We start from the raw sequence: 27,266 nt of genomic DNA on the forward strand, positions 1-27,266 counted from the left end.
TGTCCTCCATTCTCTCACAGTGTGCCCCAAAGTACCCAGTCAGCACTGCCCTTTCTCTCACAGTGTTCCCCATAGTAACCAGTAAGCATCCTCTATTCTCTTACATTGTTCCCCATAGGAACCAGTCAGTACCCTCCATTCTCTCACAGTGTTCCCCAACCAATCAGCACCCTCTATTCTCTCATAGTGTCCCCCATAGTACCAGTGTTCTCCATAGTAACCAGTCAGCACCTCCGTTCTCTCACAGTGTTCCCCATAGTAACCAGTCAGCACCTTGGTTCTCTCACAGTGTTCCCCATAGTAACCAGTCAGCACCTTGGTTCTCTCTCAGTGTTCCCCATAGTAACCAGTCAACATCCTCCGTTCTCTCACAGTGTTCCCCATAGTAACCAGTGTCCTCCATTCTCTCAGTGTTCCCCATAGTAACCAGTGTCCTCCATTCTCTCTCAGTGTTCCCCATAGTAACCAGTCAGCACCTCCGTTCTCTCACAGTGTTCCCCATAGTAACCAGTCAGCATCCTCCATTCTCTCACAGTGTTCCCCATAGTAACCAGTCAGCATCCTCCATTCTCTGTGTTCCCCATAGTAACCAGTGTCCTCCGTTCTCTGTGTTCCCCATAGTAACCAGTGTCCTCCATTCTCTCACAGTGTTCCCCATAGTAACCAGTCAACATCCTCCATTCTCTCACAGTGTTCCCCATAGTAACCAGTCAGCATCCTCCATTCTCTCACAGTGTTCCCCATAGTAACCAGTAAGCATCCTCCATTCTCTCACAGTGTTCCCCATAGTAACCAGTAAGCATCCTCCGTTCTCTCACAGTGTTCCCCATAGTAACCAGTAAGCATCCTCCGTTCTCTCACAGTGTTCCCCATAGTAACCAGTGTCCTCCATTCTCTCTCAGTGTTCCCCATAGTAACCAGTCAGCACCTCGGTTCTCTCACATTGTTCCCCATAGTAACCAGTATCCTCCATTCTCTCACATTGTTCCCAATAGTAACCAGTAAGCATCCTCCATTCTCTCACAGTGTTCCCCATAGTAACCAGTGTCCTCCATTCTCTCACAGTGTTCCCCATAGTAACCAGTCAGCATCCTCCATTCTCTCACAGTGTTCCCCATAGTAACCAGTCAGCATCCTCCATTCTCTCTCAGTGTTCCCCATAGTAACCAGTGTCCTCCATTCTCTCACAGTGTTCCCCATAGTAACCAGTGCCCTCCATTCTCTCACAGTGTTCCCCATAGTAACCAGTGTCCTCTATTCTCTCACAGTGTTCCCCATAGTAACCAGTGTCCTCTATTCTCTCACAGTGTTCCCCATAGTAACCAGTGTCCTCCATTCTCTCACATTGTTCCCCATAGTAACCAGTGTCCTCCATTCTCTCACAGTGTTCCCCATAGTAACCAGTGTCCTCCATTCTCTCACAGTGTTCCCCATAGTAACCAGTCAACATCCTCTGTTCTCTCACAGTGTTCCCCATAGTAACCAGTGTCCTCCATTCTCTCACAGTGTTCCCCATAGTAACCAGTGATCTCCATTCTCTCACAGTGTTCCCCATAGTAACCAGTGTCCTCCATTCTCTCACATTGTTCCCCATAGTAACCAGTGTCCTCCATTCTCTCACAGTGTTCCCCATAGTAACCAGTGTCCTCCATTCTCTCACAGTGTTCCCCATAGTAACCAGTCAACATCCTCCATTCTCTCACAGTGTTCCCCATAGTAACCAGTGTCCTCCATTCTCTCACAGTGTTCCCCATAGTAACCAGTGTCCTCCATTCTCTCAGTGTTCCTCATAGTAACCAGTGTCCTCCATTCTCTCACATTGTTCCCCATAGCAACCAGTCAGCACCTCTGTTCTCTCAAAATGCTCTCCATATACTTCTGGCAACATCCAGTCCCCTTCCCCCTCCTATCTTGGATTAGAGCCATTACAGGGACATGTGTTTGGTTACTGTGGACAATGAAGACTTTTATAGACGCGGTCTTATGTTGTTTTCTTTTATTATTTTCCTCTTAAAGGAGCTGATCGCACTTGGATTCAGTAATCTAGTTGGGAGCTTCTTCCACTGTTTTGCGGTCACCACATCGATGTCCAGGACTCTGGTGCAGGAGAGCACAGGGGGGAACACCCAGGTAACACCGATTAGAGACCCCATTACTGGTCCCCACTATGACATATGGAGGGTTAGAAGCCGGCTGACACATTGTAAAGGAAGATGACTCCTCCTACACAGTAGCCTAGCTCCAAACTGTCCCTGATTTCGAGGGCCTGTCCCTCATTCAGAAAGAAAGCCCCTCTGTCCCTCTTTTCTCCTCATTTGTCCCTCATTTTGGTCTGATCTATATAATGCACCAGTCAGTGCTAAACTTGCCCTCTGTGTGTTATGTAATCCTGATCCCTGCCCTCTGTGTGTTATGTAACCCTGATCCCTGCCCTCTGTGTGTTATGTAACCCTGATCCCTGCACTCTGTGTGTTATGTAATCCTGATCCCTGCACTCTGTGTGTTATGTAACCCTGATCCCTGCCCTCTGTGTGTAATGTAACCCTGATCCCTGCCCTCTGTGTGTTATGTAACCCTGATCCCTGCACTCTGTGTGTTATGTAACCCTGATCCCTGCACTCTGTGTGTTATGTAACCCTGATCCCTGCCCTCTGTGTGTTATGTAACCCTGATCCCTGCCCTCTGTGTGTTATGTAATCCTGATCCCTGCCCTCTGTGTGTTATGTAACCCTGATCCCTGCCCTCTGTGTGTTATGTAACCCTGATCCCTGCACTCTGTGTGTTATGTAATCCTGATCCCTGCACTCTGTGTGTTATGTAACCCTGATCCCTGCCCTCTGTGTGTTATGTAACCCTGATCCCTGCACTGTGTGTTATGTAACCCTGATCCCTGCACTCTGTGTGTTATGTAATCCTCATACCTGCACTCTGTGTGTTATGTAACCCTGATCCCTGCACTCTGTGTGTTATGTAATCCTGATCCCTGCACTCTGTGTGTTATGTAATCCTCATACCTGCACTCTGTGTGTTATGTAACCCTGATCCCTGCACTCTGTGTGTTATGTAACCCTGATCCCTGCACTCTGTGTGTTATGTAACCCTGATCCCTGCACTCTGTGTGTTATGTAACCCTGATCCCTGCACTCTGTGTGTTATGTAACCCTGATCCCTGCCCTCTGTGTGTTATGTAATCCTGATCCCTGCACTCTGTGTGTTATGTAACCCTGATCCCTGCACTCTGTGTGTTATATAACCCTGATCCCTGCACTCTGTGTGTTATGTAACCCTGATCCCTGCACTCTGTGTGTTATGTAACCCTGATCCCTGCACTCTGTGTGTAATGTAACCCTGATCCCTGCAGGGATGGACTGGCCATTGGGACTACAGGGAGTTTCCCGGTGGGCCAATGGCTCAGTGGGCCGACTTCAGTGACAGTGGACCGCCGCCCCCTCTCCACTCTTCTGTCTCTCCCTTCCCGCAGCGCTCACCTGGGAGGAACAAAGAAGCAGGGGGAGGACCAGAGGGGCAGGGGGGATGACAGAGGAGCAGGGGGGAGGGGACAGACAGCTGACTCAACAGCTATGGCCTGGGAGTTTCCCACTTCTGCCTGAACTTGTCCCATAAGGGGGGCACCGAACTGATTCTTTGCCCCGGGTGAAATGATGTCTAGCTTCCCCACTGGTACTGCCTATAAGAGTACCAGTACCGGCCGTTCTACTGTAAAAAAGTAGATAAAGTAGAATGGCTAGTGGATAGTGAAGGGGGAGAGGGGGTTTGGGTGGCCGGGGGGGGGGGGGGCGGGAGTTGTCCGGCCGCCATGGGAGAGACCTTTCAAAGTGGGCCAGTCTGGATGAAGTCCAGGGCCAAATTTCTGTCCCAGTCCAGCCCTGGATCCCTGCACTATGTGTGTTATGTAATCCTGATCCCTGCACTCTGTGTGTTATGTAATCCTGATCCTTGCACTCTGGGTGTTATGTAATCCTGATCCCTGCACTCTGTGTGTAATGTAACCCTGATCCCTGCACTCTGTGTGTAATGTAACCCTGATCCCTGCCCTCTGTGTGTAATGTAACCCTGATCCCTGCCCTCTGGGTGTTATGTAATCCTGATCCCTGCACTCTGTGTGTTATGTAATCCTGATCCTTGCACTCTGTGTGTAATGTAACCCTGATCCCTGCACTCTGTGTGTAATGTAACCCTGATCCCTGCCCTCTGTGTGTAATGTAACCCTGATCCCTGCCCTCTGGGTGTTATGTAATCCTGATCCCTGCACTCTGTGTGTTATGTAACCCTGATCCCTGCACTCTGTGTGTAATGTAACCCTGATCCCTGCCCTCTGTGTGTAATGTAACCCTGATCCCTGCCCTCTGGGTGTTATGTAATCCTGATCCCTGCACTCTGTGTGTTATGTAATCCTGATCCTTGCACTCTGGGTGTTATGTAATCCTGATCCCTGCACTCTGTGTGTAATGTAACCCTGATCCCTGCACTCTGTGTGTAATGTAACCCTGATCCCTGCCCTCTGGGTGTTATGTAATCCTGATCCCTGCACTCTGTGTGTAACGTAACCCTGATCCCTGCCCTCTGGGTGTTATGTAATCCTGATCCCTGCACTCTGTGTGTAATGTAACCCTGATCCCTGCCCTCTGTGTGTAATGTAACCCTGATCCCTGCACTCTGTGTGTTATGTAACCCTGATCCCTGCACTCTGTGTGTTATGTAACCCTGATCCCTGCACTCTGTGTGTAACGTAACCCTGATCCCTGCCCTCTGTGTGTAATGTAACCCTGATCCCTGCACTCTGTGTGTTATGTAACCCTGATCCTTGCACTCTGTGTGTAATGTAATCCTGATCCCTGCACTCTGTGTGTAATGTAATCCTGATCTCTGCCCTCTGTGTGTTATGTAACCCTGATCCCTGCACTCTGTGTGTAATGTAATCCTGATCTCTGCCCTCTGTGTGTTATGTAACCCTGATCCCTACACTCTGTGTGTAATGTAACCCTGATCTCTGCCCTCTGTGTGTAATGTAACCCTGATCCTTGCACTCTGTGTGTTATGTAACCCTGATCCTTGCACTCTGTGTGTAATGTAACCCTGATCCCTGCACTCTGTGTGTAATGTAACCTTGATCCTTGCACTCTAAGTGCAGGGCTCAGGATTACATAACACACATAGTGCAGGGATCAGGAATAAGTAAAGCAGAAAGTTCAGGGGCCAGGAGGAAGTAACAAAAATGAAATAGTTAGGACTAAGTAATGCACACAGTTCAGTGTCTAGAAGTAAGCAACACAGAGTTCAAGGGGTCAGCAGAAAGTTATGCAGAGATGTCAGGGGTCAGGAGTAAATAACACACAGAGTTTGTGGGGGGTCAGGACTATGTGATGTCCAGAGTTCAAGAGTCAGGATTAAGTAAAGCACATAGGGCCAGATCCTCAAAAGGGATACGCCGGCGTAACTGCTGTTACGCCGTCGTATCCCTGTTTCTAACTATGGAACTGATCCACAGAATCAGTTTTCCATAGTTAGGGAGAAGATCCGGCATGTGTAATTGAATTACACTGCCGGATCTTAGGATGCAGTACCGCATCCGCCACTGGGGGCATTTCGTGTCGAAATGCCGCCTCGGGTATGCAAATTAGCACTTACGGAGATCCACAAAGCTTTTCAGCTTCGTTTTTTCTCCGTAAGTTTTAGTTTGCAAACGCAAAATTAGGGCTGCTTTTACAAAGTGTAAACTGTTTACACCTTGTAAAAACAGACCCTTCTGTCCAGCGACGCGATTTTTTTTTTGTTTTGAATTTTTTTTTTTGCGCCGTATCTTTTTTTTTTCCCGACGCAACTTTATTGACCCGTCGCAATCCACAAAGCTTGGCGTAACGTAATTTCGCGCTATGCACGTCGGGAAAATGACGTCACGAGCATGCGCAGTACGGCCGGCGCGGGAGCGCACCTAATTTAAATGGGAATCGCCCCCATGAAAATAGGAACGCCTTGCGCCGGCGGAATTTAAGTTACACAGCCAAAAATTTCTAGGTAAGTGCTTTGTGGATCGGGCACTTAGGTAGAAATTTTAAGGCAGTGTAACTTAAATGGAAAAAATTACGTTTCGCCGGATCTTTGTGGATTACCCCCATAGTTCAGGGGTCAGGAATAGGTAACACACAGAATCCAGGGATCAGGATTAAGTCATGCAAAGAGTTCAGGGGTCAGGAGTAAGTACCACAGAGAGGTCAGGAGTAAGTGGAGCACAGAGTTCAGCAGGATTAAGTAAAGCACGCAGTTCAGGGGTCAGAATTAAGAATTGCTGAAAGTTCAGGGCTCAGGAGTAAGTAATGCAGAAAGTTCAGAGGTCAGAAGTAACACCCCAGAGAGGCTGGGTCAGGATTAAGTAGCACACAGAGTTCAACAGTCAGGAATAAGTAAAGCACAGAGTTCAGTAGTTAGGAATAGGCAACACACAGAGTTCAGGGGTCAGGATTAAGTAACACAGAGATTTTAAAGGTCAGGATTAAGTAACGCAGATGTCAGGATTAGGTAACACAGAGTTCAGGAGTCAGGATTAAGTAACGCATATAGTTCAGGGGTCAGGAGTAAGTAACGCATATAGTTCAGGGGTCAGGAGTAAGTAACGCATATAGTTCAGGGGTCAGGAGTAAGTAACGCATATAGTTCAGGGGTCAGGAGTAAGTAATGTCCAAAGCTCAAGAGTTAGGATTAAGTAGAGCACAGAGTTCAGGGATCGGGAATAGGAAACACACAGAGTTAAGAGGTCAAAATAAGTAACACAGAAAGTTAGAGGGGGTCAGGATTAGGTAATGCAGAAAGTTCAGAGGTCAGAAGTAAGTAACAGAGTTTAGGGGTCAGGCGTAAGAAGCACACAGAGTTCAGGGGTCAAGAATAAGTAATGTCCAGAGTTCAAGAGTCAGGAATAAGTAACCCACAGAGTTCAGGGGTCAGGATTAAGTAACCCACAGAGTTCAGGGGTCAGGATTAAGTAACCCACAGAGTTCAGGGGTCAGGATTAGGTAACGCACAGAGTTCAGGGGTCAGGATTAAGCAACGCACGGAGTTCAGGGGTCAGGATTTAGCAACGCACGGAGTTCAGGGGTCAGGATTAAGCAACGTACAGAGTTCCGGGGGCAGAATTAATGCGCACACATGAATGGTCAGGATTTTTGTATTGTTATTACAATGCAGTTTTTATAAAAATGTTTATCCTGTCACCATAGAACCCGAAAAACTCGAGGGATGGCTCTGTTATCCTTAGTACCCAATCAGAATCAAGCTGTTACTGTTCCATTGCCTTGTAGAAAATGAAAGATAGGCTATCATTGGACGAAACAAAAAAAAAATAGCTTTTAAATGATTGGAACTGTGCCCTATTTAACTTGGTGAATACTAAAATATCACTTCCAGATTGCAGGATGCGTTTCTTCCTTGATTATCCTGGTAATCATTCTGAGAGCTGGGGAATTGTTCACATGTCTTCCTAAGGTAAGTACATGTCATTTTTAAAGTGTAAATGCACGATAACACCTACATTCCTACAAAATATAGTACATGTGTAGTATTCCTTCCAGGAATTGCATATCTCCTGAAGCTCCTGTAAGCTGCACCATGCAGGACCAGCAACTATTAACTAGCAACACTCCAGTGCCAGGTCATGTGATCTAAAGTGTAACTATGGGCACAACCCAAAAAGTATCAAATCCCCTTTGCACTATAATCCAATCATGTGCAAACTAAAAAGCTGTTTTTTATTTTCCTTGTATGTCACCCTCGGATTTCCGGTGCTTCTACAGACTCACCTCTGCGATCGGTAAATCGGAGACCGGATCCACCTGCCCCGGATGTCCACCATAGAGATTTCTGGTGGACCAGATGGTCGCCGGAGTCTCTATGATCATCACAAGCCGGCCACTCTTCATAAAAAAAAAACGACGCCGCCTTGGCTGGGAAGCTGAGATCATTTTATTTATTTATTTTATTTCAGGCTTCCCAGCCAAGTGGGGAAATATGAGGTTTTATCGACCCCAGATCTCACTGTAAAGAGGTCCTGTCATATTCCTATTACAAGGGATGTTTACATTCCTTGTAATAGGAATAAAATTGATCACATTTTTATTTATTTTTTTAAAACAAAAATGTAAGTAAAATAAACAATATGGGCTAGATTCAGGTACGAGATACGACGGCGTATCTCCAGATACGCCGTCGTATCTCTGAGTTGCGGCGTCGTATCTATGCGCCTGATTCATAGAATCAGTTACGCATAGATTTGACTAAGATACGACCGGCGTAAGTCTCCTACGCCGTCGTATCTTACTGCATATTTACGCTGGCCGCTAGGGGCATGTACGCTGATTTACGCCTAGAATATGTAAATCAGCTAGATCCGCCTATTCACGAACGTACGCCTGGCTATCGCAGTACAGATACGCCGTTTACGTAAGGCTTTTTCCGGCGTAAAGTTACCCCTGCGATATGAGGCGCAGCCAATGTTAAGTATGGACGTCGGGCCAGCGTTGAATTTTCCGTTGATTACGTCGTTTGCGTAAGTCGTTCGCGAATAGGGCTAGGCGTAATTTACGTTCACGTCGAAAGCATTGGCTTTTTGCGGGTTAATTTGGAGCATGCGCACTGGGATACTTTCACGGACGGCGAATGCGCCGTTCGTAAAAAACGTCATTTACGTGGGGTCACGATAATTTTGCATAAAACACGTCCACATCTTCCACATTTGAATTAGGCGGGCTTGCGCCGGCCAATTTACGCTACGCCGCCGCAACTTACGGAGCAAGTGCTTTGTGAATAATGCACTTGCCTGTCAAAGTTGCGGAAGCGTAGCGTAAATAGGATACGTTACGCCCGCACAGAGTTACGCGCTCCCTACCTGAATCTGGCCCTATATATATATATTTTTTTTTAAGTGCCCCTGTCCCCATGTGCTCGCACGCAGAAGCGAACGCATACGTAAGTCCCGCCCCCATATGAAAACGGTGTTCAAGCCACACATGTGAGGTGTCGACGCGAACGTTAGAGTGAGAGCAATAATTCCAGCACTAGACCTCCTCTGTAACTCAAAACACGTAACCAGTAAAAATATTTAAAGCATCGCCTATGGGGATTTTTAAGCACCGAAGTTTGGCGCCATTCCACGAGCGTGCGTAATTTTTAAGCGTGACATGTTGGGTATCTATTTTACTCGGCGTAAATTCTTCTTTCACATTATGCCAAACAAATTGGGATAACTTTACTGTTTTTTTTTTTTTTTGCATCAAATACCACGCGACATAAAAAGTTTCAATGACCGCCATTGTATTCTCTAGGGTCTCTGCTAAAAAAAAAAAAACATATATAATGTTTGGGGGTTCTATGTAATTTTCTAGCACAAAAAAATATGTAGTAGAGAAATGTCAGAATTGGCCTGGTTGGCTAAATAAATAAATAGATTGGCTAAGTGGTTAAATAAAAAACAGATCTGGTCACATTAACGTATAACTAAAAATAATTTTAAACGCTGGTGTTTTTCTTTTGTTTTCTCCATTTCTTTTTCCTGCACCAGGCGATTCTGTCAGCGATTGTCATTGCCAACCTGAAAGGCATGTACAAGCAATTCATGGATATATCTGTCCTATGGCGCACCAACAAGTACGATTTGGTAAGTGTATTCTGTGCTTTAAACTCGTCACTCTGGGCCGATCCTAGGCAGGGTGCGCGGGGTTCTCCGCACCCAGGCGCCGCAGAGGTGGGGGCGCCAAAGCTCCAAAGTGCTCCCCTCCCTCCTCCTTGTCTGTGTCCAGAGGTGGAGCGCATGTAGCGGGTGCTGCGGTTCCCCATCCCTCTTGCTCTCTCCGCTGGCAACTGACAAGAGCGCATACCACCCGCTGTCCCCAGAATCCAGGCTGGGTACCACAGCGGAGTCTATTTCCGGAACACGTTCCGGTACTAGGCTCCACTAATTAATTCTGTCCGGTGTGCATGGAGCAATCTCCTGTCTGCCCCGCCCACTCTGCGTGTGTCGGCTCTTCTCCCATAGGCGGTGTGATGAGAGGCTTCTGGATTGGCCGGAGCTGCTGCCAATCATCCCGTGCACTTCCAGAAATGCTCTCCAAGTGCCACCCTCCAAGTAACCAAAGATGCCACGTATGCCCCGCCCCCTGTAATGTGCTTCTGCTCCCAGTTTGCCCAAGCTACAATGATCAATTGGACAGGTACTGATCTATGGGCACATCTGATGTGGGGGGCTCTGATGGAGACACCTGCTGTGGGGGGGTCTCTGATGGGGGACACCTGCTGGGGGGCTCTGATGGGGGACACTAATAAAGACTTCTTAGGCCTCGTACACACCAGCGGATCTGTCCGATGAAAACCGTCCATGGACCGTTTTCATCGGACATGTCCGGGACTTTGAATGAAGCGTGCAGTCAACAGTGGATTGGTTTGCCTCACAGATCCAAAGCTGATCCTCTGACTTTTTATAGAAATGGCCAATGACAAGTCTTCACTCTCCCTTCCAGCTGATATGGTTGGTGACGTTCTTCTCGACCATCTGCCTCAACTTGGATATCGGCCTTGCAGTCGCGGTGGTGTTCGGATTATTCACAGTGACGTTCAGGACCCAGCTGTGAGTTTCATAACTTAGCCGTGATGGTGTGCGCAAAACAGACATACTGCCAAATTGGGCTTTTTATAGTGTTAGTGACCCCATACAATCATTTCCATGGATCTGCTTCATCTTACTATCGTAAATACTCGAATATAAGCCAACCTGACTATAACGCACCTGATTTTACCACAAAAAAATGTGAAAACGCATTGATTTGAGTATAAGCCTAGGGTGGGAAATGCAGCAGCTACTGTAAGTGCAAAAAAGATCAACAATGCCCATCTTCAGCCTCACTGTGATCATTTGTAGCCTCGCTGTGCCCATTATCAGCATCACTGTGCCCAATTACTGAAGTTCTGCTTTAATGTATGGGCAGCTTAAGCCGTCTGATAAGGATGAATTCACTGCTCTGATGACTCGTTGAGTCATCTTTCAGCAGAGGTGAAAATAAATCATGCTAAGTATGTGAAAAGGCCACTATGTTGCCATCTACTGGCTGGATAAAAAAAAACGCATTCGAAATTACTATGGGGTAGATTCAGAAAGAAGTTACGCTGGCGTATCTATTGATACGCCGCGTAACTTCTAAGATGCTCCGGCGTATCTTTTTTGCCTCTTACGCTGTCGTATCTTAGTTGCATATTTACGCTGGCCACTAGGTGGCGCTTCCGTATATTTACGTGATGAATATGCTAATTAGGTAGATACGCCGATTCAGAAATGTACGTCGGCATTCTTTTACGCCGTTTACGTTAGGCTTTTTTTTGCGTAAAGTTACCCCTGCTATATGAGGCGTAGCCAATGTTAAGTATGGACGTCGTTCCCGCATCAAGTTTTAAAATTTTTACATCGTTTGCGTAAGTCGTTTGCGAATAGGGCTGTACGTAAGTTACGTTCACGTCTAAAGCAATGACGACTTGCGGCGTAATTTCGAGCATGCGCACTGGGATTTTTTCACGAACGGCGCATGCGCCGTTCGTAAAATACGTCAAATACGTGGGGTCACAGTGAATTTAAATAAAACACGCCCACATCATCCCCATTTGAATTAGGCGGGCTTACGCCGACACACATAAGTTACGCCGCCGTAACTAAGGGCGCAAGTTCTTTCTGAATATGGAACTTGCGCCCTAAGTTACGGCGGCGTACCGTATCTGAGATACGTTACGCCGCGCCGACAGATACGCCAATGTATCTGAATCCGGATATATATATATATATATATATATATATATATATATATAAAAATGTTTAAGAAACCAAAAAAAAAAAACCCCCAGACGACTTTCCTTTTTCTTTTTCTTTTTTATAAATCACAATTAGTATTGCATATTGATTATTTTATAACTTTTTCATTTCACAGACCTCATTACTCCGTCCTGGGGCAAATTGCAGAAACAGATATCTACCGAGACGCAGAAGAAAATATTATGGTAATTCTAGCATGCAGATGAGAGGTAGCCATGGTCAACAACAAAAAGTAACTATTTATTAGTGGAAATACAGATTTATTTAACCTCTTCCTGCTGCCCTGGCATCCCTTTAATAAGTTCTGAGTGCCATGGGGCTGGGAAGATGGGAGGATCAGCCAATCACCGGACCACTGTGATTGGCCATCACAGTTGATCCAGGACCGGTCCCACCCAGCTACTGATTTATAGCAGGGACCAGGAGTTGTATTTCACATTTTGGTCTCTGTGCTAGTAGCGTGCAGTGAACATGCTCTCAACAAAGAGACATTGACCACCCAGCAATGTGTTAGGCGGCCATAAAGGGGTTAAATGGGACCTGCCAAGTCAGGAATAAAAGGGGCTTCCACTAGCAAGTTGGTTTTGAAGGTGCGAAGCCTGTGGGTGTCACCTTCATCCAATGACTTGTTACAAGCATGTGTGAACTCCCAACCAGTTATTCTGTGTCCCTGTGACAAGAGTCACTTTGGGTGGGGGGTTTGTGCAACTCAGCTTACCTTGGAGAGCTCTGGAAACTTTGTGTCCAGCTTCCCGGGTCCTCTTATGTGTAAATCACCCTGTTTCTCTAATAAGGATGAGCTCCGGCGTGTTCACACACCCCACGTGCAGAGCGAACACGCCGGAGCTCATCCCTAGTCTCTAATAGGGGCACATGGTGACCGAGAAAGCCAGTCTGATCTGTACTAATTGGACTCACTGTACAGCCACATTGGAATGTTGTGCGTGTGTGTGTGTGTATATATATATATATATATATATATATATATATATATATATATATATATATATATATATATACATATTGGGCCAGATCCACAAAGAACTTACGGCGGCGTATCTATTGATACGCCGCGTAAGTTCTACGATGCGCCGTCGGATCTTTGTTTTGTATCCACAAAACAAGATACGACTGAATGTGGGCTAGATCCGACTGACGTACGTCTTAGTACGCCGTTGGATCTTAGGTGCATATTTACGCTGGCCGCTAGGTGTCGCTTCCGTTGATTTTCGCGTAGAGTATGCAAATTAGCTAGATACGCCGATTCTCAAACGTACGTCCGGCGCATTTTTTTTACGTCGTTTACGTAAGGCTTTTTTCGGCGTAACGTTACCCCTGCCTCTATGAGGTGTACGCAATGTTAGGTATGGACGTCGGGACAGCGTAAAATTTTCCGTCGTTTGCGTAAATCGTTCGCGAATAGGGCTTTGCGTAAGTTACTTTCACGTCGAAATCATTGACTATTTGCGACGTGATTCCGCGAATGCGCACTGGGATACGTCCACGGACGGCGCATGCGCCGTTCGTAAAAAGCGTCAATTACGTGGGATCATACCAGATTACCATACAACACGCCCACTCCAAGCCTACTTTGAATTACGTGGGCTTACGCCTGGCAGATTTACGTTATGCCGGCCCGCATATGGGAGCAAGTTCTTTGTGGATACCCTAGGAGCCACTCTGATTTACGGCGGCATAGCGCATATGAGATGCGCTACGCCCGCCTAAATATACGCCCGTTTTTGTGAATCTGGCCCATTGTTTATTGTCTCCTTTTGTTGTGTACTCTTTGCTGTGATCGTTTGGGGTGTGGTTGTATTCTATTGTTCTATTGTGGCTGTCTGCCTCAAATATTATGGGATGTGTAAGTGTGTTGACTGTTTATTGATGAGAAGTTTGAATACACCTGACCTGTGTGTCTATTGTCATTGGACAGTTTTACCTGCCCTAAATCCAAGGGTGGGGGGGGGGGGAGTGTCTCGGAGTTGGATATCGGTGTACGGGTGTGATAATAAATCAGTTTGTTGTTGTTCACCCTACACTGTGCTACGGCTGGTGACTGGGTGAGCTAAGGGGTCTTGGATAGTGCTGGTTCTGGACAGAGGAAGCATTGACGGTGGACATAGTCCTGTTGAGCACGAGGGTTCATCACAGTCCCCAATGGAGAAATTCCCCCTTACGTCCACCTACCACCATGACAGGAAGTGCAGGCTTATTTCCCCAATGGGAATAGGGAGGGCAACAAGGCACTTTAATATAGTGTAGTAGGAAGGGTTGGAACCTCTGTCAGGATTCTGTTGCTCATTTTGGTGACAAACCATTTCAGATGACAAAACTTGACCTCCCTTATATCGAAAATAAGAAAAAGAAAAAAAAAGCTCTGGTTGGATGTTTGGTTTCAATGTACGAATGCTTGAAGTTTTATTTTTTTTGGTTCAAGGCAAAAGAGATTCCTGGAGTGAAAATCTTCCGGTCAAGCTCGCCCATTTATTTTGCAAATGCGGAGCTGTTCTCCAAAGCCCTGAAGATGAAGGTGAGGGGTGCCTTTGTTTTTCCGTCCTAACAACCAGTTGTGAATTTGAAAGTTTGGAAATGCCGTCCCATGAACCAAAATGACGTCCATTGTGAGCAAAAAAAAAATATTAAAATATGAAATTTAAAAACGTGTCTTTCAGATGGGGGTCAATGTGGACAAACTGATTGAGAAGAAGAAGAAAGCCATTCAGAAGAGGAAGAAAGGCCTTCACAAAGTCATGAACCTGGCCAAGATCATCCTTGCCAAGACCCAAAAGGTGAGCGGTGACGCCGGTGAGGAACCGCAATACAAATACAGGCCTCACAGCATTTCTTCCAGAACATTGCAACCGCCGGTTCGTTCTTATGGGAAATCCACACGTATAGCTAGATTCAGGTAGAGTTAGGTCGGCGTATCAGTAGATACACCGACCTAACTCAGAATCTGCGCCGACCTAAGTTTAAGTGTATTCTCAAACAGAGATACGCTTAAACCTATCTAAGATACGACGGCTTGCGCCGTCGTATCTTAGGTTGCAATATTTAGGCTGGCCGCTAGGTGGCGCTTCCATTGCGGTCGGCGTAGAATATGTAAATCAGTAGATACGCCTATTCACGAACGTACGCCCGGCCGACGCAGTACATTTACGCCGTTTGCGTAACGCATTAGCAGGCCTAAAGTTATTCCATCAAATAGATGGAATAGTAATGTTAAGTATGGCCGCCGTTCCCGCGTCGAAATTCGAAATTTTTACGTCGCTTGCGCAAGTCGTCCGTGAATAGGGATTTACATCATTTACCGTATTTATCGGCGTATACCGCGCACTTTTTTGTCGTGGGTGCGCGGTATACACCGATACCCCCTTTCCCGCGCCGAGTTTTGAATACTGCGCCGACATATACCGAGCGCAGTACACTCGGGTATAGTTGGGCAGTCTCGGCTCCTTCCGCACTCACGTCCTGGACGTACAGGACGTCAGCGCAGGTAGCCGAGCATTGCCGACAATACACGAGTGTACTGCGCTCTGTATATGTCGGTGCAGTATTCAAAACTCGGCGCGGGAAACGAGCGGGGAGGACGCGAGGACACCGCAGAAGGACGCCGGACCCGACGAAGAGGACACCCGAAGCCGCAGAAGGACGCCGGACCCGACGAAGAGGACACCCGAAGCCGCAGAAGGACGCGGGACCCGACGAAGAGGACACCCGAAGCCGCAGACGAACGCCGGACCCGACGAGGCCGCCGATGGACGCCGCGCAAGACACCAAAACTGTAAGTACAAAAAAAACTTTTTTCCAAAGGATTGGGGGCAACTTTAGGGGTGCGCGGTATACGCGGGAGCGCATTATACCGCGATAAATACGGTACGTCCACGTCGAAATCAATAGGCCCGTGCGGCGTACGTTGCCGCAATGCACACTGGGAAATGTAGGCGGACGGCGCATGCGCCGTTCCAAAAAAACTTCAATCACGTCGGGTCAAGCCTAATTATCATAAAACACGCCCCCTCAGCCGAATTTGAATTAGGCGCGCTTGCGCCCGCCGCATTTACGCTACGCCGCCGTAAGTTAGGAGGCAAGTACTTTGTGAATACAGTACTTGCCTCTCTGACTTAAGGCGGCATAGCGTAAATACGATACGCTACGCCGCCTTAAAGTTGCGGCGAGGACTGTGAATCTAGCTATTAAATGCTTGAGGCCTCCATGGCTTTCCTATAGAATGAATACACCTTTTGAAGTGGTAGAGAAAGACAGAGGATCCTGTAGTTTTCTGCAGGCAGTCTGTAGTGGGTGGAGCCTGCCGAGCTCCTCCCACAGCTCCGCACAAACTATGTAAAGCACAGTGATGAGGTCATTTCAACTTTTACAAGGTCATATCGGAGTATGCAAAGGTATTTTGTGCACATTAAGAAATGGATTTGTATCATTTGTGGCTATTGAAGAATATATCCAAGTTAGTAGCTGCTTTTTTTAGGCTACCAGATGTGTAATTTGCTTCCTTTTTGTATTTTCTACGCAGGGAAGCGGTTTGGAATTTCTGACCAATGCAGAAGGGGTCCTCGGAAGCCTAAAATCCATTAGCGAGTCCATCCCACAGACTCCGCCCACCCTTCGCTCTCTTGGCCTGGAGAGACTCGACTTCAGCTACCTAATCCTGGACTTCTCAGCTGTCAGCTTCATAGACACCGTTGGGGTGAAAATGTTAAAAATGGTGAGGGTGACAGTGTTGGCGTAAAAGCAAGTCTGCATTTTAAAGACAACTTTAAAGACTACGGGCCAGATTCTCAGAAGAGTTACGACGGTGTATCTCAGGAAACACCGTCGTATCTCTGTTTTTGGCCCCGGGTATCTATGCGAGTGATTCCTAGAATCATTTTCGCATAGATACGGCCAAGATCCGACAGGTGTAAGCCACTTACACCGTCGGATCTTAGATGTAATTTGACACCGGCCGCTAGGTGGCGTTTACGTTCAGGTCTCATTTGACTATGCAAATGAGCCTGATACGCCGTTTCCCGAACGAATTTGCGTCGCGTACTCGTCGTTTCCGTAAGCGTAAGGTTACCCCTGCTATATGAGGGGTAACCTTACGCCAGTCCGCCGTATGCCATGTTAAGTATGGCGTCGGGTCCGCGTCGTTTTCCTAAGCCGTTCTTGAATACGACTTTACGTCAATGACGCACACGTCGGCGTCATTGACGTTTTCTGTCGTGAGCTGGAGCATGCGCACTGGGCTATTTTTCATCCCGGCGCATGCGCAGTTCAATCGGCGCGGGGGCGCGCTTAATTTGAATGCAAGCCGCCCCCTTCGAATTACGCGGCCATACGCTGGGCCATTTACACTACGCCACCGCAAATTACGGAGCAAGTGTTTGGGGAATACGGCACTTGCTCCTGTAAGTTGCGGTGGCGTAGTGTAAATGGCTTACACTACGCCAACGCAGATTCTTAGAGAATCTGGCCCAGAATCCCCAACAGTTTTTTATCATTAAATCTGGGGTGGGTATTGAGGAGCGCCTAGCACAAAAGTTCATATCACTTAGAGGTCTTTATGAAATGTCTTTAGGTATACAGCATCAAATATATCTAACACGTTTCGGGGAAAACCTCCCACTTCCTCAGGGATAATATGTAAAGATTTTTTTATCATGGGAGCCTCACTATTTAATACTGTCTGTGCCTTCTTGTCCTAGTGGCAACGAATACAGCAGGTGAGGTGACATTTTCCCAGTGGTATCACCAACAGCACCCCTTTTCTCTCCCAATGCAAAGAGCTCAACTGGCATGATGATGTCAGCTTCCCTTTGCCTAAATGCAATAGGAATGAATAAGACTGTCAGGACCTGCATCAACTGCTGGGGCCACCTCCCATAGTGGGAGGTTGTAGTTCCAGTGTCCACCACCAGTGGGTGTCTCCCAACAGCCAGAAGATTCCAGTAATCAGTCTCCACCCGATGCTGGCTGCTGGGAGGGTATTGATTCTGTTTTTTGCTTTGCTGCCAGATACTGCTTGACACTTAGATCCCGATCTTGCTCATGTTTCTGAACCCTGCTGCCTCTTTTATGTCCCCTTGTACCTGATCCTAGTCCTAGGTCCCCCTTCTCATCTGTTCCCTACATGCAGTGATGGCCGCTCATATGGGGCGCAGCCCCCCTAATCTCTATGCGCCCAGACCCTAATCTCCATGCAGGGCTATGGACTCATAAAAGTCTATGTGCCAGATTCTCAGAGATTAACGTTGGCGTATCAGTAGATACGCCGTCGTAAGTCCGAATCTGCGCCGTCGTATATTTAAGCATATTCTGGAAACCAGATACGCTTAAATTTGGCTAAGATACGAGCGGCGTAAGTCTCCTACGCCATCGTATCTTAGGGTGCATATTTACGCTGGCCGCTAGGTGGAGCTTCCGTTGTTTTCCACGTTGAATATGCAAATGAGCAAGGTACGCCCATTCACGAACGTACGTACGCCCGTCGTTATTAGTTACGCCGTTTACGCAAGACATACACCGACGTAAAGATAAAGCAGGTCTCCAGGTGGCGTAGCCCATGCAAAGTATGGACGTCGGTTTTTACGTCGTTTGCGTAAGTCGTACGCGAATAGGGCTGTGCGTAAGTTACGTTCACGTCGTAGGCAGTGTTCGACGTATCTTAGGCATTCTATCCGACGCATGCGCACTGGGATACGTCCACGGACGGCGCATGCGCCGTACATTCAAAACGTCATTTACGTGGGGTCATGCTTTATTTGCATAAAACACGCCCACCTCTTCCCAATTTGAATTAGGCGCACTTACGCTGGCACATTTACGCTACGCCGCCGTAACTTAGTACGCAAGTGCTTTGTGAATACAGCACTTGCCTCTCTAAGTTGCGGCGGCGTAGCGTAAATACGATACGCTACGCCCACCCACACTTACGCCGGGGTACGAGAATCTGGTCCCATGTGTTTTTTTTAGAAGCATCTGATTAGAGCCCGAGATTTAATTGACTTCAAAATGGGTGGGCAGAGCACTGTGCCCCGAGCCCACCCACTTGTGTGACATTAGCGAATTAATATTCGTTAATGTCTTCCTGCTTCTCCTCCCGGCCAATCAGGAATCGGGTATTAAGACCCAATTGGCCAGGAGGAGAAGCGACTTTAGAATATCCAAATCTCGCAGGTGGACAGGAACAGAGTTGGGAATCTTGGCAAGTAGCTTTCATACTGGCCCAGATTCAGTAAGCAATTGCGCCTGCGTAACCATAGTTAGGCCGCGCAATTGCTGACTTGCGCTGGTGTAAAGAGTTCTCCTGATTCAGAGAACTCGTTCCGCCAACTGCAGCCTAAAATCTGCGTGGCATAAGGCTCTTATGCCACGCAGATTTTAGGCTGCATTCTTGCGATGACCGCTAGGGGGCGTTCCCATTGTGGTCAGCGTATAGTATGCAAATTGCATACTTACGCCGATTCACAATGTTGCGCGCCCCCTGCGTACGCAAGTTACGTCGTTTGCGTACGGCGTGTTTAGCGTAAGGCTGCCCCTTCTAATAGCAGGGGCAGCCAATGCTAAACTAAATCCGGCGTTCCCGCGTCGCGACGTTCGAATTTTACGTTGTTTGCGTAAGTGAATCGTGAATGGCGCTGGACGCCATTCACGTTCACTTTGAAGCAAATGACGTCCTTTCGACGTCATTTGCCACAAAGCACGTCGGGAGCGCGCCTAATTTAAATGATTCCCGCCCCCGGCGGGATCATTTACATTGCGCGCGCTTACGCCGGGCAATTTTGCCGGCGCGCCCTCGCAATTTACGGAGCTACTGCTCCGTGAATCGAGGGCAGCGCAAAATATTTGCGGGGGCGCAGGGCAAAATCGTTGCCCTGCGCCTCCGCAAATAGAGCGCAATTCTTTCTGAATCCGGGCCATTGTGTTTTTTTTTTCATGATCCAGCGTTTTAGAGAGGGGAGGTGCAAGGTCTGCTTTAATGAGATATGTTGCTCTATTGACGCTTTTCATTCTCTTATTTTTTATTTTAGGTTTTTGAAGAATTTCGGGAGATTGAAGTTGAGATGTATCTTGTACACTGTCCGCGTAAGTGGGTTATGGTTTTCGTGTATATTAATAACCTTGATTTGCGTTGCATTTCCCATTCGAAAAAACAGACAAAAAACGTTTGTTAAAGTTAAAATGTAAATTTTAGGCCCATTATATTATATAAATAAAATTATGGTAGTGGCAATTTTTTATTTATGCAAATGTTTTAGTGTTTTTGAAGCTTACATTTAAAAAAAAAAAAATGTCTACCAATCTCTAACAAAGACTAGGGGCCAGATTCACAGTGATCCGCGGCGGCGTAACGTATCGTCTTTACGTTACACCGCCGCAAGTTTTCAGCGCAAGTGCCTGATTCACCAAGCACTTTTAAACTTACGGCGGTGTAACATAAAGCCGTCCGGCGCAAGCCCGCCTAATTCAAATGGGGCGTGTACCATTTAAATTAGGCGCGCTCCCACGCCGAACGTTCTGCGCATGCTCCGTGCGAAAATTTCCCGCCGTGCTTTGCGCGAAATGACGTCGCCCCGACGTAATGTTTTGAACGGCGACGTGCGTTACGTATTCCCGGACGTCTTACGGCAAAAAAATAAAAATTGAAATTCGATGCGGGAACGACGGCCATACTTTAACATGGCTGGTCTAAATGTAAGCCATAAAAAAGCGGTCTTATCTTTGCGACGGGAAAAACCGACTAGCGATGACGTAGCGATTACTTACTTACCTGAGCCCGTTACCTGCTCGGCTCGTCCTCGGCGTCCTCTTCACCACGGGGTCCCGGCGCTGTTTGGATAGATTGATAGCAGTGCAGCCATTGGCTCCCGCTGTTGTCAATCAAATCCAAATGACGCGGGCACCAGGGGGCGGGACCGAGTTATAAACTTGGCGTCTATGGACGCCGAGTGTATGACACGGGAGCGCGCCCGCAAGGTAACCCCCTCGCTAGAGAGCTTCCTAGAGGGGGTTATCTAATGCGGGGAGGAGCCGAAAGAGCCACCGAGGGACCCCAGAAGAGGTCGTTCGGGGCCACTCTGTGCAAAACGAACTGCACAGTGAAGGTAAGTATGATGGGCCAGATCCACAAAGAAGTTACGTCGGCGTATCTATTGATACGCAGCGTAACTTCTAGGATGCGCCGGCGTATATTTTTTCTGTATCCAGAAAGCAAGATACGCCGGATTTTTGCTTAGATACGACTGACGTAAGTCTCTTACGCCGTCGTATCTTAGTTGCATATTTACGCTGGCCGCTAGGTGGCGCTTCTGTAGATTTACGAGTAGAATATGCAAATTAGGTAGATACGCCGATTCACGAGCGTACGTGCGCCCGGCGTATCTATATGCGTCGTTTGCGTAAGGCGTCGGACCGGCGTAAAGTTACCCCTGCTATAGTGAGGCGTACGCAATGTTAAGTATGGACGTCGGGACAGCGTCAAATTTTCCGTTGTTTGCGTAAAACGTTCGCGAATAGGGCTTTGCGTAAGTTACGTTCACGTCGTCTAGGCATTGAGCGGGCGTAATTTAATTTGAAAATTCGACGTGATACTAAGCATGGGCCGTTCGAAAAAAATCGTCATTTACGTGGGGTCATGCTTAGTTTACATAAAACACGCCCCCCTGTTCCTCATTTGATTTAAGCGCGCTTACGCCGGCACATTTACGCTACGCTGCCGTAACTTTAGACACAAGTGCTTTGTGAATACAGAACTTGCCTCTCTAAGTTGCGGCGGCGTAGCGCAACTACGATACGCCCGCTTATATTTACGCCTATCTACGTGAATCTGGGCCGATATGTTTGTTTTTTTATTTTTTAAATGAACCTTTAGTACCACTTTAAGGTTGGGTGTTATCCCTACTCGTACCTGTCCCCTCCCCCGTTTCTTGTATTGAATGGTCACCCCAGCCTGACATAGAGAACCGATCCATACATGTGACGACTGATCATTAATAAATCTTATTCTTCGCTTTGCAGCGGCCGTGTTACGACAACTGGAGAGCAGCAGTTTCTTTAATGAGAACATCACCCCGGCTTCCATCTTTGCCTCCATCCACGATGCCGTTTCCTATATATATTTCCTTTCCAGCGGACAGAACAGTGACTCCAGCTCGCTCCAGGAAATCACAGCAATCTAACCACAATCCATTCTTTGGAGAAGACAATAGAAGGCTCATTTCTACCCTATGGACTACGGACACAATAAATAGCCCATTTCATCTCCAATTCAGCTCCAGGGTCATTCGAGTCCCAACCTCGGCACTACCTGCACGGAGTTTGCATGTTCTCCCTGTGCGGGTTTCCTCTGGGTACTCCAGTTTCCTCCCACACTCCATAGACATGCTGGTAGTGGCTCCTGTCTATATGGCCCTAGTATGTGTATGCATGAAAGTGAGTTATTGGCCTTGGATTGTAAGCTCCTTGGGGGGCAGGGACTGATGCGAATGTACAATATATATGTGAAATTGATAGCGCTATGTAAGTATTTGTGATAAATAAAATAATTCCTATATATATGTAAACCAGGGGTGTCCAAACTTATTTAAAAAGAGGGCCAGATTTGATGAAGTGAACGTGCGGGAGGGCCGAACATTTTGCCTGATATTCTTTAAACCATTAAAATTCGGTCTAAGTGTGTTCCTCCGAGCAACTAATACACGGCCCAACAAGAGTTCTCTGGCCTTTGTGGCTGTGTGTGGTGGAGAGATGAGCGTGGGCGTGTTATTTAGATATATCGGCCCGGATTCAGATACAATAGTGTATCTATCGGTGGGCGTAACGTATCTCAGATACGTTACGCCGCCGTAAATTAGGGCGCAAGTTCCGTATTCAGAAAGAACTTGCGCCCTAAGTTAAGGCGGCGTAACGTATGTGGTCCGGCGTAAGTCCGCGGAATTCAAATGTGGATGATGTGGGCGTGTTTTATTTAAATGAATTGTGACCCCCCCAGTGCACATGCTCGAAATTACGCCGCAAATCGTCATTGCTTTAGACGTGAACGTAACTTACGTACAGCCCTATTCGCGAACGACTTACGCAAACGACGTAATCGACGGAAAATTCGACGCTGGCCCGACGTCCATACTTAACATAGGATACCCCTCATATAGCAGGGGTAACTTTACATAAAAAAATGCGCCGGGCGGACGTACGTTTCTGAATCGGCGTATCTACCTAATTTGCATATTCCTCACGTAAATCTATGGAAGCGCCACCTAGCGGCCAGCGTAAATATGCAGCCTAAGATATAAGACCGTTACGCCGGTCGGATCTTAGGGAACTCTATGCGTAACTGATTCTATGAATCAGTCGCATAGATACGACCCCGCAACTCAGAGTTACGACGGCGTATCCGGAGATACGCCGTCGTAACTGCTATCTGAATCCGGGCCATTGTTTTTATTGGTGTATAACACACACCTTCACTTTCAGAGGATAGTTTCAGGGGGAAAAAAATGTAAAATTTTAAAGAACTGTAAAGCAGAATAAGGGGCAGTGCCCATCAATGCAACCTAATCAGTGCCCATCTGCAGCCTCACCATTGCCATGAATGCAGCCCTACCAGTGCCATGAATGCAGCCTCGCCAGTGCCATGAATGCAGCCTCGCCAGTGCCATTAAAGCAGCCTCGCCAGTGCCATGAATGCAGCCTCGCCAGTGCCCCTAAAGCAGCCTCACCAGTGCCCCTAAAGCAGCCTCACCAGTGCCCCTAAAGCAGCCTCACCAGTGCCCCTAAAGCAGCCTCACCAGTGCCATGAATGCAGCCTCACCAGTGCCATGAATGCAGCCTCACCAGTGCCATCAGTGCAGCCTGATCGATGCCCATCTGCAGTAGGCTAGGATGAGCGCCAACAGATTACATACAGGAGAATCTCCTGTTTACTCGGCGGCCTCTTTATTACAAAGTCCCGCCTCCTATGATAGACAGAACAGTCATCCAATGCCAGTCCAGGAGACGGGACTTCCTTTTACAGATGCTGCAGAGTGAATGGGAGATTCTCCTGTATGTAATCTGACGGCACTCGTCCCGCCCCCTCCCTGTCCCCTCGGAGGCAGCACCGATAAATACGGGGGCCACAACAGATATATATACCCAAATTACCAGGGGGGCGTATTAAACCAGAACACGGGCTGCCATTGGCTGGACTTTGGACATGCCTGATGTAAACAATCAGTAAAAATCTCATTAATCTTTAACATATTAATCTCACTCAAACGTAATTTTCTATGTTTTTTAAATCTGAAGGTTTTGTTAAAATAATATCTGGTGATCCTGCCATGGAGGTCCTTGTTCAGGCACTTCCTGTCATAGGGTGACAAGGCTCTGTCATTGACTCCCTATTGTTCTCCTGCATTATCAACCTGCTACATGGACGTCTGATGGAGACTGTTTCAACATACATTGGTGGTAAGAGGTGAGCAGGGACCAGAGAGAGAGAGAGGAGGATCAGCAGAGCTGGGGGTTACTAATGCGTAAGGGATCAGCAGATCTGGGGGCTACTACTGAGCAGCAGATAAGCAAAGCTGGGGGGTACTAGTAAGTGGGGCATCAGCAGAGTTTGGGTTTGCTATTGAGCAGGGGGATCAGCAGAGCTGGGGGTTACTATTGAACAGAGGATCAACAGAGCTGGGGGTACTACCAAGTGGGGCATCAGCAGAGCTGGGGGTTACTATTGAGCAAAAGATCAGCAGAGCTGGGGGTTACTACTGAGCGGAGGATAAGCAAAGCTGGGGGTAAGAGGTGAGCAGAGACCAGAGAGAGAGGAGGATCAGAAGATCAGCAGAGCTGGGGGTTAGTAATGAGCAGTAAGCATAGCGCCCAACTGTCCCTGATTTTGAGGGACTGTCCCTGATTTGAAACAAAGTCTTAGGTGCGCTTACGCCGACATAAACGCTACACCGCCGTAACTTAGGACGCAAGTGCTTTGTGAATACAGCACTTGCCTCTCTAACTTACGGCGGCGTAGCGTATATGAGATACGCTACGCCGGAACAAAGAAGCGCCGCTCTACCTGAATCCGGCTAATTGTGTTTTTTTCAAGAATACATATCGGCCTAAACTGAGAAAGAATTTTTTATATATATATATATTTTTGGGGGATATTTGTTAGATGACAAGCACGCGCCTGGGACTTTCAAACGGTGAGGTAAGTAAAACGGGGGCTCGGGGGGGGGGGGAGGGGCGGTGCTGTCAGATGTTTTTTTACCCTAATGCATAGGATGCATTAGGGTAAAAAAACTTTTACCTTTACAACCCCTTTAATTATAGACTTGCTGCACCCATAAACATCAACGCTGGGAGATCATTCCTCTCCCCGGCGCTTCCCGCGTCGTTCCGCTCTGATATTTGCATAAATGTTTACTGTTGACTCAATCGGCAGCATTGGAAATTAAAGTCCGATTGTGTTTTCTGTCTATATATATATTTTGGCAAAAGCAAACAGAGCGACACAAAACAAAGCCGAGCGTCCATTTTTCTTGAATAGCACCGTGGGCTATCAGTGTCGTGTTTTATAAACACGGGGAAAAAAAAAAAAAGCCATGTATTGATAAATAACAGATGAAAAGTTCAATGACCTGAATCATGGAGTTCTATGGCGAGGGCAGCCAGCGGCCGGTTCAATGACCGGAGTCAAGGCGCTCAATAGTGCCGGCAGGCAACGGCCATTTGTCGGCAATGAAAATAAATGGCCAGTCAAACACTGTTCAATAAAAGTTATAGGGCCAGATTCTCGTAGAATCCGCGGCGGCGTAGCGTAAGCCATTTACACCACGCCGCCGCAATTTACTGGAGCAAGTGCCGTATTCTCAAAGCACTTGCTCCGTAATTTACAGCGGCGTAGTGTAAATGGCCCGGCGTAAGGACACGTAATTCAAAGGGGGCGGCTTGTATTTAAATTAAGCGCGCCCCTGCGCCGATCGAACTGCGCATGCGCCGGCCGTAAAAATAGCCGAGTGCGCATGCTCCAGCTCACAACGGAAAACGTCAATGAAGCCGACGTGAGCGTCATTTACGTAAAGCCCTATTAGCGAACGACTTAGTAAAACGACGTAAACGACGGAAAAAGACGACGCTGTCCCGACGCCATACTTAACATGGCATACGACGGACCTTCGTAAACTTATCCCTCATATAGCAGGGGTAAGTTTACGCTTACGGAAACGACATAAACGACGACGAGGCGGCGCAAAAACGTTCGGGAATCGGCGTATCAGGCTCATTTGCATAGACAAATGAGAAATCGTCGTAAACGCCATCTAGCGGCCAGCGTGGAATTACATCTAAGATCTGATGGTGTAAGTGACTTACGCCAGTCGGATCTACGCCGTATCTATGCGAAAATGATTCTAAGAATCACTCGCATAGATACCCGGGCTCAGAAACAGAGATACGACGGTGTATCTCTTTTGAGAATCTGGCCCAAAGAAAACGGTTCTTTTATACATAGTAATGTTGCAGTCTGGGCGGATCATGTTTGGGTAGTACTGTTGGGTAGAAGCTGCACTGTAATCAGAGCACTGATGATCCGATTACGTTTTTACATCTTCCCCGTTAGGAGATGCCGCCGATCGGCTCTCCTCTCCTCACCCTCTGTCAGAGCGAGGAGAGGAGAGCCGATAAACGTCACTTCCTTGTTTACATGTGATCAGCTGTAATTGGACACAACCGATCACATGGGTAAAGGGGCGTGGCTCTTTACCGAGATCGGGTTCACGCGGGTGCAGGTGCGCGACCGCGGCTAAACTGGGCGCCGTTATATGACGTTGTCCCAGAACAAGAGCCGCACCGCTCCGCCGTCATTTGAGGACCATCTAGAGGCAATGCTGCATTATGGCCACTAGATAGTGCTGACTATCATTGGAAACGAGTATGCAACTTGGTGCCATCTAGTGGTCATATTGCTGTAGGGGGATACAGCAATATGATCACTAGATGGCACCAAGTTGCATACTCGTTTCCAATGATAGTCAGCACTATCTAGTGGCCATAATGCAGCATTGCCTCTAGATGGTCCTCAAATTGCACAGAACAAATTCTCAGTTTGCCTTTACAAACCCAGATATTACCTTCATTAGCAGCAGTGTGCTGCACATAGCAGGCTCCACCCACTACAAGCTGCCAACAGAAACTACAGAAGGGGGGCGGAGACAAGACCAGTCACCCTGCACAAGGAGAGAGAGCAGCAGTAAGAGGTCTTTATTACAGGAAGTCTCACACTCAGTGGCGACTGGTGCTCAAAATTTTTGGTGGGCACAAACAAACTGAAAAAAAAAACCAAATCAATTGCAGTCACTGTGCCATCAAACACAGCCACTGTGCCCATCAAACACAGCCACTATGCCCATCAAACACAGCCACTGTG

At 47.5% G+C, this 27,266-nt stretch overlaps 1 protein-coding gene across 1 annotated transcript in view; it reads left to right on the forward strand.

Moving 5' to 3' along the window:
- Window positions 1-22,425, forward strand: part of LOC120945082 (solute carrier family 26 member 6-like) — a 40,199-nt gene extending 17,774 nt beyond the window's left edge. Inside the window, exons 9-18 of the mRNA XM_040358945.1 lie at window positions 2,017-2,130; window positions 7,420-7,497; window positions 9,569-9,664; window positions 10,524-10,630; window positions 11,976-12,045; window positions 14,301-14,393; window positions 14,536-14,652; window positions 16,395-16,586; window positions 19,894-19,948; window positions 21,881-22,425. Coding sequence (XP_040214879.1) covers window positions 2,017-2,130; window positions 7,420-7,497; window positions 9,569-9,664; window positions 10,524-10,630; window positions 11,976-12,045; window positions 14,301-14,393; window positions 14,536-14,652; window positions 16,395-16,586; window positions 19,894-19,948; window positions 21,881-22,041 — 1,083 coding nt within the window. The 3' untranslated portion in view covers window positions 22,042-22,425. The remainder of the gene's footprint in view (window positions 1-2,016; window positions 2,131-7,419; window positions 7,498-9,568; window positions 9,665-10,523; window positions 10,631-11,975; window positions 12,046-14,300; window positions 14,394-14,535; window positions 14,653-16,394; window positions 16,587-19,893; window positions 19,949-21,880) is intronic.
- The last annotated feature ends 4,841 nt before the right edge of the window (window positions 22,426-27,266 follow it).

Source organism: Rana temporaria, chromosome 7 (assembly GCF_905171775.1).
Source record: "Rana temporaria chromosome 7, aRanTem1.1, whole genome shotgun sequence".
NCBI classification, from domain to species: Eukaryota; Metazoa; Chordata; class Amphibia; order Anura; family Ranidae; genus Rana; species Rana temporaria.